Raw genomic sequence first — 15,042 nt, 5'->3', positions numbered from 1 at the left:
AAGTCAGGTGACCCCCAAAATAATGCAGAGTACTCACAATGAACCCAGGCTCCCCTTTCTTTCCACCTTCACCCTGCTCTCCCTGCAGAGAGAGAGAGAGAGATAGAGAGGGAGAGAGAGCGATAGAAAGAAAGAGAGACATCTCAGTGAGGCAGCAATAAGATACTTTTAATCAGGTCAAAGTGCACAGAACAAGGTTTTCAGGTAGGTTAAATGAGGACATACATTATGTTATTCTTCGGAGGGTGAGAATATGTTTAAAAGAATGTTTACCTTGGTGCCCTCAGGCCCTGGTTCCCCAAGTGGACCCTCTGCACCCCTCGGCCCCTATGATACGGAAACACAGCTGCTTAGCCATGTCTGTGTGTGTGTGTGTGTGTGTGTGTGTGTGTGTGTGTGTGCCGGGTCTCTATGACACAGAAACAGCTTAGTCCTCTCTGTAACCAACTCTGTTTACAAACCACTCAACGGTCACATCATACAACGGCACTCGTAAATACAGGCAACACACTCACACACACACACACACACACACACACACAACTACTTAGTAGTGTACAATATGGGATATGGGTTTAACCAAATCATCTACAATGTTTCAATAAAATAATGGGGTTGAGGCAAGAGCAAAGGGAGTATCAAATACATAGGGGCATTGGTGTTGAGAGCAGCATATGGGAGCAGTGTACTGTGCAGGCCTTTTTTATTTTCTTTAAACACATGGAATTCCATAGAGACTTAATATCCACAACCTGGGAGTAATTACCTAACCCCCCCCCCCCCCGACCTCCCAAGCACCAATCCCTCTCTGCAGGCCCAGATAGAGGATGGAGATAGCCATCTTTAAATAAGACCCCTCCAGGCTGCTTTGATGCTGTGCTCTTCCAGTCCTGTCTGGTTGGACTGTTGTGTCTGTTCCTCTTTGTGTCACTCCCTGAGGTTCTAACATTCCTCTCCTGCCTCACAGGTAGGGATTTCCAGCAACCCCATCTCTCTCTCTCTCCCCCACTCTGTCCTTAATACTTATACGTAAAAAGCCACATTCAGTCTTAAGAAGTGTGTGTGTGTGCTTTACTGGACTGTGCCGCTCTGTCTGCTTATAGTGGACTCTGCTAAGCTACACACGACATTTACCTTGGTTCGGGCCAAAGATACAGCGGGAAAATAAGTCAAACAGAGTCAAAATATGTGTTTTCTTACTCATAAAACTATTCAACACAGCTATGTGAGTGAGTGGATATAATATATGGGTCTCCATCATACACGGCCAGATGTCCACCTGGCTGTCAAGGCCAAGCAAAATGATAGCAGAGCCACCGCTAGTCAGGCCAAATCAAAAGAGAGAAATGCAAGGATAAATTGAATTAGCTGAATTGGAAATTGCTACTTTTTTTTTTACTTGATCCTAAAGCTGTAGGCTACAGTTTGGTGAATGGCTCATTCAGGTTAGTTAACAAGCACTATTGCAAAAGCCTCGCCCAGTCAGTTATATGGCTTAGCACAGACGCCTCTGTTGAAGTTCACACACACTTATCATTAATACTAAATCTTACTCAAATTCAACCCCTACTTGAATTGGTCAATTGAGTGAGCCAAGTGAGATATCAAAGCCAGAGATAGCCGAGCGATATTACACATTGTGAGGTCAATGAGGACAACTGAAAGACACAAAGACAGTAGGTCAAGAGGTAAAGGATTATGCGTCACACTGACCTATTGGCCCCTAGCTATTGTCTGTCTGCAGGTAATAGTTTATAGTACTACTGTAGTTCATAGTCCACATATGCAGTTAACTGCCAAAATAAAGGAAACGCTTACAGGGCTGGCCTTGGCATAAGCGACAGAAGTGGTTGCTTAGGGCCTCCGGCCCCTAGGGGCCCCCATGACCAGTTTTTTAGGAACTCAGTTGCGGTCTCAACTGACTTTTGAGAGTTAGAATAGTAGAATACACTAGGTGCAGTTTCTAAATGTTTTGTCAGTCACTGACAGTCAGTCAATTAGCCCATGTCTGATACAATTCTTTATATTGGTAAATTAATCTAGCCAGCTATCTAAATTTAGCAATAATGGGCAAATTACCGAGCGGGCACAAAGGGCACGTGCCCTGACCACCAGGGGGCTCCCATTGATTTTGTTAGTCACGCTCACTGAGATATCATATTAGCATGGCATAAGTCCTTGCAAAATGTGTAGAATTGCATGAAATAAGTTACACAATTTTAAGATTTTCCCTCCGCCCCATGGCAAAATGTATAGAATAGCAGCAAGACGGGGTCCACTAAAATGTTTTGCCTGTGAGGTGGGGTGGCCCACCAACCAAATCTTGCTTATGGCCCTCAAAAGGCTAGGGGCGGCTCTGGAGGGATACAGTATTTTATACTTCACCCACACAGGTGTGGTTCCTGAGTTAATTAAGCAATTAACATCCCACCATGCTTAGGATCAAGTATAAAATGCCCAGTTGCCCATTATTGTGGCTACCATGGCTAGAAGAAGAGATCTCAGTGACTTTGAAAGAGGGGTCTCAAAGGAGCTAAAGGGTTTTGTGTGTGTGTGTGTGTGTGTGTGTGTGTGTGTGTGTGTGTGTGTGTCTCAGTCATCAGATCTCAACCCAATTTAACACTTATGGGAGATTCTGGAGCTGGGCCTGAGACAGCGTTTTCCACCACCATCAACAAAACACCAAATGATGGAATTTCTCATGGAAAAATGGTGCCGTAACCCTCCAATAGAGTTCCAGACACTTGTAGAATCTATGCCAAGGCGCATTGAAGCTGTTCTGGCATCTCGTGGTGCCCCATGCCCTATTAAGACACTTTATGTTGGTGGCTTCCTTTATTTTGGCAGTTACATGTAGTTACTACTGGGTCATATCTACTATTTGACTGCAGGTAATATCTTGTATAGTTATGTAAGATCATCAAACGGAGCAATAAAAAACACAGTCCTGAGACCAAGCGTGCCATCTTCCCAGACTTAATTGCTCTTAGGGATAATAAATCAGAGAGAAAGAGATAAGAGGGGTGAAAGTAAAATATTCCTGTTGGCGTTTCCTTTATTTTGGCAGTTACCTGTAGTCTAGGAACATACAGAGATCCTCTGTATGTTCCCAGCCTACTGGGTCACATACTATTCCTAGAATGCACTTTCTCTTTGTCCTACCATACACTGTGACATAATGCATTGTAAACGTAACATAAGGAATACGATTCTTCCTGATCTAGGCCAAATTCAAGTGTGCCACATTGTATCACCCAGGCGTTATGTCTTTATAGCTTGGAGGGTGAACCATAAGAGAAGGCCATGAGTAGGGTTAAGATAACAACTGTAAGATTGGCCAGGTGGCGGCGTAGACTGGCAACGACCTGAGCTGTACCGCTTTGCTGCTGTATAGTACTTTAGCCCGTAGTACACGAGCGATAAACACTGGAGTATACAGTCATGTATGTTTATATCAGAACAGATGTTCCCAAAATACCAGAGGGCAATCAAATCATTGCCAACACTACACTTTCCTCATTTACTGTAACGAAACACTCTAGTGTTCTGGTTCTAGAAGTTCTGTAGTGTTCTAGATGTAGCGTGTGTTGTGATTCAACGGAAAGATCAGATATGTCTATTAGCCATGTCTGTTTATGAAGGGTGATTGAGGAGAACTATAGTATGGCTTAACAAAACAAGAAATGCTACCAACCGCATGGCAACGCCAGTGTGGTTTATAGTAAACACTGAGCATACAGTCAATGGGATGTGTGTGTGTGTCATGTGTTTTGAGTGTGTGTCAGCAGAGAAACATTTGTGAGAATCATAGCCTATGTAGGAATGTTTGTACCAAACTAACATGCTCACATTCGCACAATGTGGGCAAAATGCGGGCTCAAATATTTGCCCCATGTAAACTCTTTTGTTCATCCGCTCCACGTTGGCCCCCAAGGCATTTGCCCAGTGTGGTCAGCCCATATCTGGTGAGGGCAGCCCTCACTTTGCCTGAAATAAGCCCTTCATTTCCCAGCAAACATGCCCACATTGGCACGATGTGGGCCAAATGCAGGCTAAAATATTTGCCCCATTTAGGCTTCCCACATTGAGCAGATGAGCCTTATTTAATAGGAATTGATTTATCTATAATGTATTTATTACAATTTAATTTGATGCATATATGCACATTTGGACTCATGGGTGTTTGGCTTGCTTGTATGACGGTATTTATTATAATCCTCTACATCTCATCTTTCAAAATACATCGAGTCCTCTTCATTTACAGCATTTGCATCAGTCTGACAACAAAACATTTGCCAAATTTGCCCAAATAGCAGGAGGGATTGGGCAACTTCTGGTCGCGGTAAGGTGCTCAAGTTCAGTACAGCTGTCAGACAAAACCATACAGCACTGTGAAGCGCCGAGCCACAGCTCTGACGTCATGTATAGCATGTTATTGTAAAGCCACTACGTTCCAATTTAGGTGTTTATCAGTGCCCAAATCTGCCATTTTTGACTCGTATACGGGTTTGAGCGCAAAGGGCTACGGTTCTCATATGTCATATGCACTTATTTAACTCTTTTTAAAAATACTTAATAATTGGCAGTGTACAAGAATATAACACATTTTAACGTCACACAACAGAACACTACAACTGGAACGACACTCTCAGTAGGTTGCACAAAAGAACTGGCAGCAGGCAGCGTTGCGGTTAAGAGTGTTTTGCCAGTATCTGAAAGCCTGCTGGTTTTAATCCCCAAGCTGACTAGATGAAAAATCTGTCGATGTGCCTTTGAGCAAAGCAATTAACCCTAATTGCTCCTGTAAATCTATCTGGATAAGAGTGTCTGATAAATATCTAAAATGCAAACCATGACCCCAAATATTTTAATCTGCCTCAAACTGGGTGGTGTGGGTTTGGCTGTTGTAAACTAGCCTGTGTTGGGCTTGGTATGGGCTGTCGGGTTCTCTTACTTTCTGGCAGCGGGAACCCTTTTGTAATAGGAAATTCATCAGGGACCCCCTCATAACGCGAGTGAGATTAAAACAGCAAACGTTTTAAAGGCCCACTTCTTGGCATCGGATAAAACATTTAGCAGTTTTCAAGCTAATGTTCTGCAATTCCACAACTGGAGAACTGTAACCACTCTTAAATTCATAGACAGCTATGGATGCAAGGACTGATATAAAAAGTATAGTTTTACCAATGTTTTGAGGCTATACACTGTTTGTTTACATTTACATTGTTTACATTGAGTAAAACAAGCTTATATTTTGGGCTCTGATGGGGTACAACAGTTAAAGTAAGCTCCTGAGGCATTTCTAAATTATATTCTTCAAGACTCAATAGGTAAAAAATGCACGTAGCAACTAATGATTCTAGCTTTAAATTACAGTGCATTTATGTAAAACTATATAATCATTGGGGATCACAATAATTATTACATTGAAAAATGTATATTTGGTGGAGCACTGTGGATACCAATATTCCTGTGAGCTTCCCAAGGCCATGTTGCCCTTTGTTAAGAACATAAATTGTAGATGAATAATATTACATTGTATTGTATTTTATTACACCCTCTAAACTTATTCCACGGATCTCTTGGCCTAAATACGTTTAATCTGTTGTTTTGAGAAATATTAATTTAAAAATGAAACTATACACTACTGTTCAAAAGTTTGGGGTCGCTTAGAATGTCCTTGTTTTTTAAAGAAAAGCTATTTTTTTGGTCCATTAAATAACATAAAATTGATCAGAAATACAGTGTAGACATTGTTAATGTTGTAAATGACTATTGTAGCTGAAAACGGCTGATTTTTAATGGAGTATCTACATAGGCGTACAGAGGCCCATTATCAGCAATCATCAGCCCTGTGTTCCAATGGCACGTTGTATAAACTAATCCAAGTTTATCATTTTAAAAGGCTAATTGATCATTAGAAAACCCTTTTGCAATTATGTTAGCACAGTTGAAAACTGTTGTCCTGATTAAAGAAGCAATAAAACTGTCCTTCTTTGGACTAGTTGAGTATCTGCAGCATCAGCATTTGTGGGTTTGATTACAGGCTCAAAATGGCCAGAAACAAAACTTTCTTCTGAAACTCGTCAGTCTATTCTTGTTCTGAGAAATGAAGGCTATTCCATGTGAGAAATTGCCAAGAAACTAAAGATCTCGTACAACGCTGTGTACTACTCCCTTCACAGAACAGCGCAAACTGGCCCTAACCAGAATAGAAAGAGTGGGAGGCCCCGGTGCACAACTGAGCAAGAGGACAAGTACATTAGAGTGTCTAGTTTAAGAAACAGACGCCTCACAAGTCCTCAACTGGCAGCTTCATTAAATTGTACCCGCAAAACACCAGTCTCATCAACAGTGGTATGCTGGCCTTCTTAGCAGAGTTGCAAAGAAAAAGTCATATCTCAGACTGGCCAATAAAAATAAAAGATTAAGATGGGCAAAAGAACACAGACACTGGACAGAGGAACTCTGGCTAGAAGGCCAGCATCCCGGAGTCGCCTCTGCACTGTTGACGTTGAGACTGGTGTTTTGCGGGTACTATTTAATGGAAGCCAGCCCATGCCCACCTTGCTCTCCGAATGCCCACATGGTGCCAATGGGGTCATGTTTGCTGGGTATGGAATTAATATATCTTGTTTGTGTGCTTCAGGTGAGACAGGAGAAGGAGACGATGAGAGAGCAGGAAAGACTGAGGGATAAAAAATGAAGGGAGAGTGCTAGCGGACCACAGTGAAAGTGAGTGCGTGGTGACTGGGAACTCTGCGTCTCTCGTTAGCATGTCCTCTTTACTTCTGTCTGCTGATATAAATGCACATTTGGATGGAACACTGCAACCGACTGGCCATGGCACCGACTGGACTGGCCCCTGGCACCACCCACCTGGTTGGCACACTGGCACCACGGACGGGCAGAGGCACTTACTCTACTACCTAGTCCCGTGTAGCTCAGTTGGTAGAGCATGGTGTTTGCAACGTCAGGGTTGTGGGTTCGATTCCCACGGGGGACCAGTACAGAGAAAAAATGTAGGAAATGTATGCATTCACTACTGTAAGTCGCTCTGGATAAGAGCGTCTGCTAAATTACTCAAATGTAAATGTAGTCACTGACGCAGAGTACCCAGTCACCTCACACCCTCGACACAGTAGTCTAAACCAGTGATTACCAAATCCTGGTCCTCTAGTACCCCAACAGTACACATTTTTATTGTAACCCTGGACAAGCACACCTGATTCAACTAATCATCAAGCCATCATTGAGCTGAATGAGGTGTGTTTGTCCAGGGCTACAACAAAAGTGTGTAATGTTGGGGGTACTGGAGGACCAGGTTTGGGAAACGCTGGTCTAAACCATCCATCACTTGTGAAAGGATTTACAGTAAATGTAGGAATCTACAAGGGAGACGTCTACAACATCGCACTTTAATAAATCTCTACCCACAGACTAGTACAGACACAGTAATCTTCTGTAGAAGTCCCTGCCTACGTAGGGTTACAGTATAGTGAAAAGCCCTCAGTCAACTGATTTAGAGTTAACAACAGTGATACTACTGCTGAAAGACAGGCTATCTTATGCAGTCTCACACCACAGATCATAAGATTCCATTAGCTTTGATCATGTCAAATATGTCAAGTCCATGGTTGCTATGTACAGTACTATGTCAATGTACTGTAAGTGCCATACTCCTTTCAGGCCACAAGATGTCTCACCAGCTCGACATTAACGCCTGAGCCCTGTAATCTCTGACTCACTTCTTTACGGTGCTCGTAAAACAATTGTCAGCGTCTAATAATGTGATCATAGTCCCAGTGAAGAATAAACACACGCTGTTTAATCACCCTCACCTCTCATCTTCAGATGAACTGTTCTTGGATGAAACGTTACACTGGTGTTTGATGAAGGAAACTCAGGGTTAGGGTTTATGGTTAAATCACGGTTAGGCTCCAGTTGTCCATCATAGCTCACATCGTTACGGATGACTCATCAGGTAGAACTGAACAGAGGGGGGTAACAGAGTGGATGGCGGCAAAAACAGAGCTCTCTTACCCTTCTGCCCTTTGACCCAGGGACCCCTGGTGTACCCCTCTGCCCCTGAGGACCCTGGGACGTAGAGAGGGATGGAAAGAGGGAGGCAGGGGGAGAGTGGACAGAGAGAGAGAGAGAGGGCAAGAGATAGAGAGCGATGGGGAGGGGTTGGAGAGAGAGAGATTGTTATTGAATGTCTTCAAGAGAATTCATGACCGTTTAATTCAGTTGCACGGTCACAGGTGAGACGTTATCCAATCAATTACATAGAAATTCAGACTGTTTCTGTTTGAAATGGAGCAGAAGATCATCTACATTCCACCTGTTCTTGATCACACGGTGTGTGATCTGATCGTCCAGCTATGGATGTGGATGCTGCAGAGGATGTTGTATTAAGTCAGAGTGTTTATACTGACTAAATGAGGCTAAATGAGCATTGTCTATCTACTGTATATAAAATCTATCAACCCTACCCGGTCGCCTACAGACAGTCCAAATGAGCAAGAGGAAATAAGCTGCTATTCAGTGCTGTTTAACAATCAGTCTAGTGAAGAACTGTCTTTACGGAAGGCCAGACTTTAATGTGGGAAAGAGGCTAATTGATATTGAATTACTCAGTTAAATGTTAAGTGTTAATAGTGCAAATCAAGGCGATGGAAAAATATAATTCATGACAAAGCTTCCCACTCGATTTAAGTATTCATATTAATCCCACAATTAAAGTGTTTACGATAGCTTAGACCAGAGATTAAATAGGAATCAGGGGAGTCAATGTATTTCATCTCTTCACTCAATTAAGTTAATCATTTATATGTGTCACAAGCCCAACTGAGAGGAGGAAAATATAACTACTCTTCTCCCACAAGTGAGCACTCACAGGGAGGGAGGAAGACAGACCCAGAGAGAAAGAGAGAGAAAGAGAAAGAGAAAGAGAGAGACAGAGAGAGAAAGAGAAGAGAGAGAAAGAGAGAAAGAGAGCGAGAGAGAGAGAGAGAGCGAAAGAGAGACAGAGAGAAAGAGAGAGAAAGAGAGAAAGAGAAAGAGAGAGACAGAGAAAGAGAAAGAAAGAGAAAAATACAGAGAAAGAGAGAGACAGAGAAAGAGAGAGAGAGAGAGAGAGAGAGAAAGAGAAAAAGACAGAAAGAGAGAGAGAGAGAAAGAGAGAAAGAGAAAGAGAGAGAGAGAGAAAGAGAGAGAAAGAGAAAGAGAGAGGAAGAGAGAGAGAGACAGAGAAAGAGAGAAAGAGAGAGAAAGAGAGAGAGACAGAGAGAGAGAGAGAGAGAGAAAGAGAGACAGAGAGAGAAAGAGAGAGACAAAGAGAGAGAAAGACAGAGAGAGAAAGAGAAAGAGAGAGACAGAGAGAGAGTGCCTGAGGGGATGAGGAGGATAGAATAAACCATCCAAACGTTCTATAAAGTGGGATCCAAACACAGTTCATATCCTAGTGAAGTTGATGAACACTTACAAGTGGGCCTTGCAAACCGAAGGCACCGGGACCTCCTGGTAAGCCTGGATACCCCTTGGACCAAAAGAGAAACCACAATAAAGGACAGACAATTAGAGAGAAAAGTGAAGTACAGTTGAAACTTGTTTTTCAACCACTCAACAAATTTCTTGTTAACAAACCATAGTTTTGACAAGTCGGTTAGGACATCTACTTTGTGCATGACACAAGTAATTTTTCCAACAATTGTTTACAGACAGATTATTTCACTTATAATTCACTGTATCACAATTCCAGTGGGACAGAAGTTTACATAAACTAAGTTGACTGTGCCTTTAAACAGCTTGGAAAATTCCAGAAAATGATGTCATGGCTTTAGAATCTTCTGATAGGCTAATTGACATCATTTGAGTCAGTTGGAGGTGTACCTGTGGACGTATTTCAAGGCCTACCTTCAAACTCAGAGCCTCTTTGCTTGACATCATGGGAAAATCAAAAGAAATCAGGCAAGACCTCAGAAAATAATTTGTAGACCTCCACAAGTCTGGTTCATCCTTGGGAGCAATTTCCAAACGCCTGGAGGTACCATGTTCATCTGTACAAACAATAGTACGCAAGTATAAACACCATGGGACCACGCAGCCGTCATACCGCTCAGGAAGGAGACACGTTCTGTCTCCAAGAGATGAACGTACTTTGGTGCGAAAAGTGCAAATCAATCCCAGAACAACAGCAAAGGACCTTGTGAAGATGCTGAAGAAAACAGATACAATAGTATCTACATCCACAGTAAAACGAGTTCTATATCGACATATCCTGAAAGGCTGCTCAGCAAGGAAGAAGCCACTGCTCCAAAACCGCCATAAAAAAAGCCAGACTACGGTTTGCAACTGCACATGGGGACAAAGATGGTACTTTTTGGAGAAATGTCCTCTGGTCTGATGAAACAAAAATAGAACTGTTTGGCCATAATGACCATCGTTATGTTTGGAGAAAAAAGGGGGAGGCTTGCAAGCCGAAGAACACCATCCCAACCGTGAAGCACGGGGGTGGCAGCATCATGTTGTGGGGGTGCTTTATTGCAGGAGGGACTGGTGCACTTCACAAAATAGATGGCATCATGAGGAAAGAAAATGATGTGGATATATTGAAGCAACATCTCAAGACATCAGTCAGGAAGTTGAAGCATGGTCGCAAATAGGTCTTCCAAATGGATAATGACACCAAGCATACTTCCAAAGTTGTGGCAAAAGGGCTTAAGGACAACAAAGTCAAGGTATTGGAGTGGCCATCACAAAGCCCTGACCTCAATCCTATAGAACATTTGTGGGCAGAACTGAAAAAGTGTGTATGAGCAAGGAGGCCTACAAACCTGACTCAGTTACACCAGCTCTGTCCGGAGGAATGGGTCAAAATTCACCCAACTTATTGTGGGAAGCTTGTGGATGGCTACCCAAAACATTTGACCCAGGTTAAACAATTTAAAGGCAATGCTACCAAATACTAATTGAGTGTATGTAAACTTCTGACCCACTGGGAATAAATCAATCTCTCTACTATTATTCTGACATTTCACATTCTTAAAATAAAGTGGTGATCCTAACTGACCTAAGACAGGGAATTTGTACTAGGATTAAATGTCAGGAATTGTGGAAAATTGAGTTTAAATGTATTTGGCTTAGGTGTATGTAAACTTCCGACTTCAACTATATGTGCAGAAATACATATGCAAAGGAAGATGTTCATTCTAGTGGACTGGGGCCATGTCATTTTTCCTTGATTTATTGAGAAGCGTCTCCCCTTCAGCGCACTAAGCTCAAACTAAGGCCAGAGAGCGTCACAACAAGAGTAAAGAACAGGACCACGACTTCTGGTTAGTACAGGGAGCAGTGTGTGTCCAACGTTGTACAGAAGTATGGCAACAGTCAACTAACAGAAAATTGCTGAGCTCAGCAAGATAATCTTTACAGAGAAACTCCATCCCATCTTCTCCAAACAAAACAATGTTAGAAAAGAAGGTTGACATCAACACTGAATTATTCCTGAAGCCCTTGACTTTGTGGTTGTGGTCCTCTGAAGTGTGGCTGTGTTACAGGACAGGAAGATTTGGCCAGGGCCACCATCACTTATCCGACGGACAGAATGGGCTGCTGCCAGCCAGCCAGCCAGGGAGCAAGCCAGCCAGCCAGCCAGCCAGGCAGGGAGCACAGGAAAGGGACCATATCCACAAACCTGGACCTGTCTGTCTATCTGTCCACCACAGGCCGTAGGCCAGCTAGGGACATGACATGGGCCAGCCCCTCTCTCTGTCTCTTTTTCCAGACATACACAACAGAACAGTACAACACTCAAAGAGCTCAGCTCCACTACAGCGATCACAGACAGACAGGACATAACCAAAGGGAGACAGAGACACAGGTCACAGACAGAGGAGAGCACTCACAGACAGAGAGTTACAGGTCAGAGCTACAGAGGAGAAGATCATTCACAGAGCCCCCAAGGGGAAGAGCTGGAACACAGCATTCATACTAACAATATACAGGACTGACTAAGAATCTGGAGGCTCCAATTGAGTAATTCCTCACGAAACCAGGAAAAAAAATACAAAGCATTTGGGGATTTTCAGAACATTTTATCAATGGAATGATCCTTTGGAGGAAGGCTTGTTGACATATATTTGAAATTTGTATTTAAAAGCATAATTGAGAAATAATATATTAGAGTTGGCATATTTGTAACATTTTGGCCTTACTCAGGCCTCCTTTAAGACTCCATCTTGTTTCATCTGTATGTGCTACAAAACAACAATTGGTGTCAAATTAAGCTTTACGGGTTGCCTTGTAATATGTAGTATTTTGATTTCATTAAAAAAAAAATAAGTCATTTATGAAAATTGAAAAATATAAACATGAATATTGAAAATAAATAATTGTTGATTTGGCAAATTGTTCAATATATTGGTGAACATAATATACTCTAGGGGAATATCAACGTTCCAGTTGGATCTCTTTTATGATCCAAGTTGTGAGCATTCTAGTAATTTGCAAGATGTGCAATGATACAAGTGAAAGGAGAGCCATGTGATTGTTTACATTTCCTCCTATGCCAATTGCTCTGTATAAAATGGGCCATAACTAGCAGAGAACCTACTCTGGAACTTTGATATGCTCAAATAGTATATTATGTTCAACATTAATATTGAGAACTTAGACAAATAAAATGTACTTTTTTTCAATAGTTATGTTCATATATTTCAATATTCATATATACAGTACTAGTCAACATTTTGGACACCTACTCATTCAAGGGTTTTTCTTTATTTTTGTTGAATAATAGTGAAGACATCAAAATTATGAAATAACACATATGGAATCATGTAGTAACCAAAAAAAGTGTTAAAAAAATCAAAATATGTTTTAAATTTGAGATTCCTCAAAGTAGCCACCCTTTGCCTTGATTACAGCTTTGCACACAGCTTTGCACACTCTAAGGCACTGCATCTCTGTGCAAGAGGTGTCATTACAGTCCCTGGTTCGAATCCAGGCTGGATCACTTCCGGCCGTGATTGGGAGTCCCATAGGGCGGTGCACAATTGGCCCAGCGTCGTCCGGGGTAGGCTGTCATTGTAAATAAGAATGTTCTTAACTGACTTGCCAGGTTAAATAAAGGTTAAACATGTTTTATTTCAACCAGCTTCACTTGGAATGCTTTTCCAACAGTCTTGAAGGAGTTCCCACATATGCTGAGCACTTGTTGGCTGCTTTTCCTTCAGTCTGCGGTCCAACTCATCCCAAACCATCTCAATTGGATTGAGGTCAGGTGATTGTGGAGGCCAGGTCATCTGATGCAGCACTGTATCAATCTCCTTCTTGGTCAAATAGCCTTTACACAGCCTGGAGATGTGTTGGGTCATTGTCCTGTTGAAAAACAAATGATAGTCCCACTAAGCGCAAACCAGATGTAATGGCGTATCACAGTATAATGCTGTGGTAGCCATGCTGGTTAAGTGTACCTTGAATTCTAAATAAATCACAGACAGTTTCACCAGCAAAGTACCCCGACACAATCACACTTCCTCCTCCTCCATGCTTCACGGTGGAAACCACACATGTGGAGATAATCCGTTCACCTACGCTGCGTCTCACAAAGACACGGCGGTTGGAACGAAAAAATCTCAAATTTGGACTCATCAGACCAAAGGACAGATTTCCACTGGTCTAATGTCCATGTTTCTTGGCCCAAGCAAGTCTCTTCTTCTTATTGGTGTCCTTAGTAGTGGTTTCTTTGCAGTAATTCGACCATGAAGGCCTGATTCATGCAGTCTCCTCTGAACAGTTGATGTTGAGATGTGTCTGTTACTTGAACACTGTGAAGCATTTATTTGGGCTGCAATTTCTGAGGCTGGTAACTCTAATGAATTATCCTCTGCAGCAGAGGTAACTCTGGGTCTTCCTTTCCTGTGGCGGTCCTCATCAGAGCCAGTTTCATTATAGTGCTTGATGTTTCTTGCAACTGCACTTGAAGAAACTTTCAAAGTTAATGACATTTTATGGATTGACTGACCTTCATGTTTTAAAGTAATGATGGACTGTTGTTTCTCTTTGCTCAAATGCATTAAGAAGGAAATAAATTCCACAAATTAATTTTTAACAAGGCTGTTAATTGAAAGGGATTCCAAGTGACTACCTCACTAAGCTGGTTGAGAGAATGCCAAGAGTGTGCAAAGCTGTCACCAAGGCAAAGAGTGGCTAAATATATTTTGATTTGTTTAACACTTTTTTGGTTACTACATGATTCCATATGTGCCATTTCATATTTTTGATGTCTTCACTATTATTCTACAATGTAGAAAAGAGTAAAAATAAAGAAAAACACTTGAATGAGTAGGTGTGTCCAAAAGTTTGACTGGTACTGTATATACAATTTTTGTATCGAAATCAAAATACTACTCATACAACAGAGCAAGCTGTAAACCTTCAAATGACAGACATTGTTGCTTTGTAGCACCTACAGATGAAAAATTATATTGGCCTGGGTAAAGCCAAAATGTCATAAATATGCCAACTTTGGTTAATTATTCATCATATATTTGACATTTGTAATTAAAAGTATGTCAACAATCCTTCCTCCCAAATGACAATTCCATAGTTTCAATTTAGTGAAAATCCAACAAATCATGTTTTTCAGTGTCCTGGTTTTGTGAAGAATCACTCAATGACAGTATACGGAACACTACGACAGGTAGTCAGGCCTGAAAGCCAAAGATATGAAATAGCATTCCTACTCAGAGATGGACCACAACTACATCATTCACAGACATGCAATGCCACTAGCGCAACAGTTCCAGACACCCTCGCTAAGTGGTGCATACGTAGACGTTCGGTACTTACCCCGGACCCCTTCTCGCCAGGAGGACCCAATGGACCTGCAGGACCACGGCCTCCCTGAGAAACAGAAGACACAGGAAAGGAGAGGGATCATTAACCGCTGAACCAACCTCAACGGAGCAGCAGGTAGTTTAGCGGTTAGAGCGTTAGGCCAGTAGCCGAAGTTCGAATCCCTGAGCTGCCAAGGTA

General features: G+C 42.1%; 1 protein-coding gene across 1 annotated transcript in view; it reads right to left on the bottom strand.

Annotated features, from left to right (window-relative positions):
- LOC106584045 (uncharacterized) overlaps positions 1–15,042 on the bottom strand; it is a 188,904-nt gene that overhangs the window by 55,521 nt on the left and 118,341 nt on the right. Inside the window, exons 26-30 of the mRNA XM_014168854.3 lie at positions 14,857–14,910; positions 9,488–9,541; positions 8,044–8,097; positions 274–327; positions 38–82 (exon numbers count right to left, since the gene is read on the bottom strand). Of these exons, the coding sequence (XP_014024329.3) occupies positions 38–82; positions 274–327; positions 8,044–8,097; positions 9,488–9,541; positions 14,857–14,910 (261 nt within the window). The remainder of the gene's footprint in view (positions 1–37; positions 83–273; positions 328–8,043; positions 8,098–9,487; positions 9,542–14,856; positions 14,911–15,042) is intronic.

This window comes from Salmo salar, chromosome 23 (assembly GCF_965601325.2).
Source record: "Salmo salar chromosome 23, fSalSal1, whole genome shotgun sequence".
NCBI lineage: Eukaryota > Metazoa > Chordata > Actinopteri > Salmoniformes > Salmonidae > Salmo > Salmo salar.
This window is presented reverse-complemented; position numbering and strand designations above follow the sequence as displayed.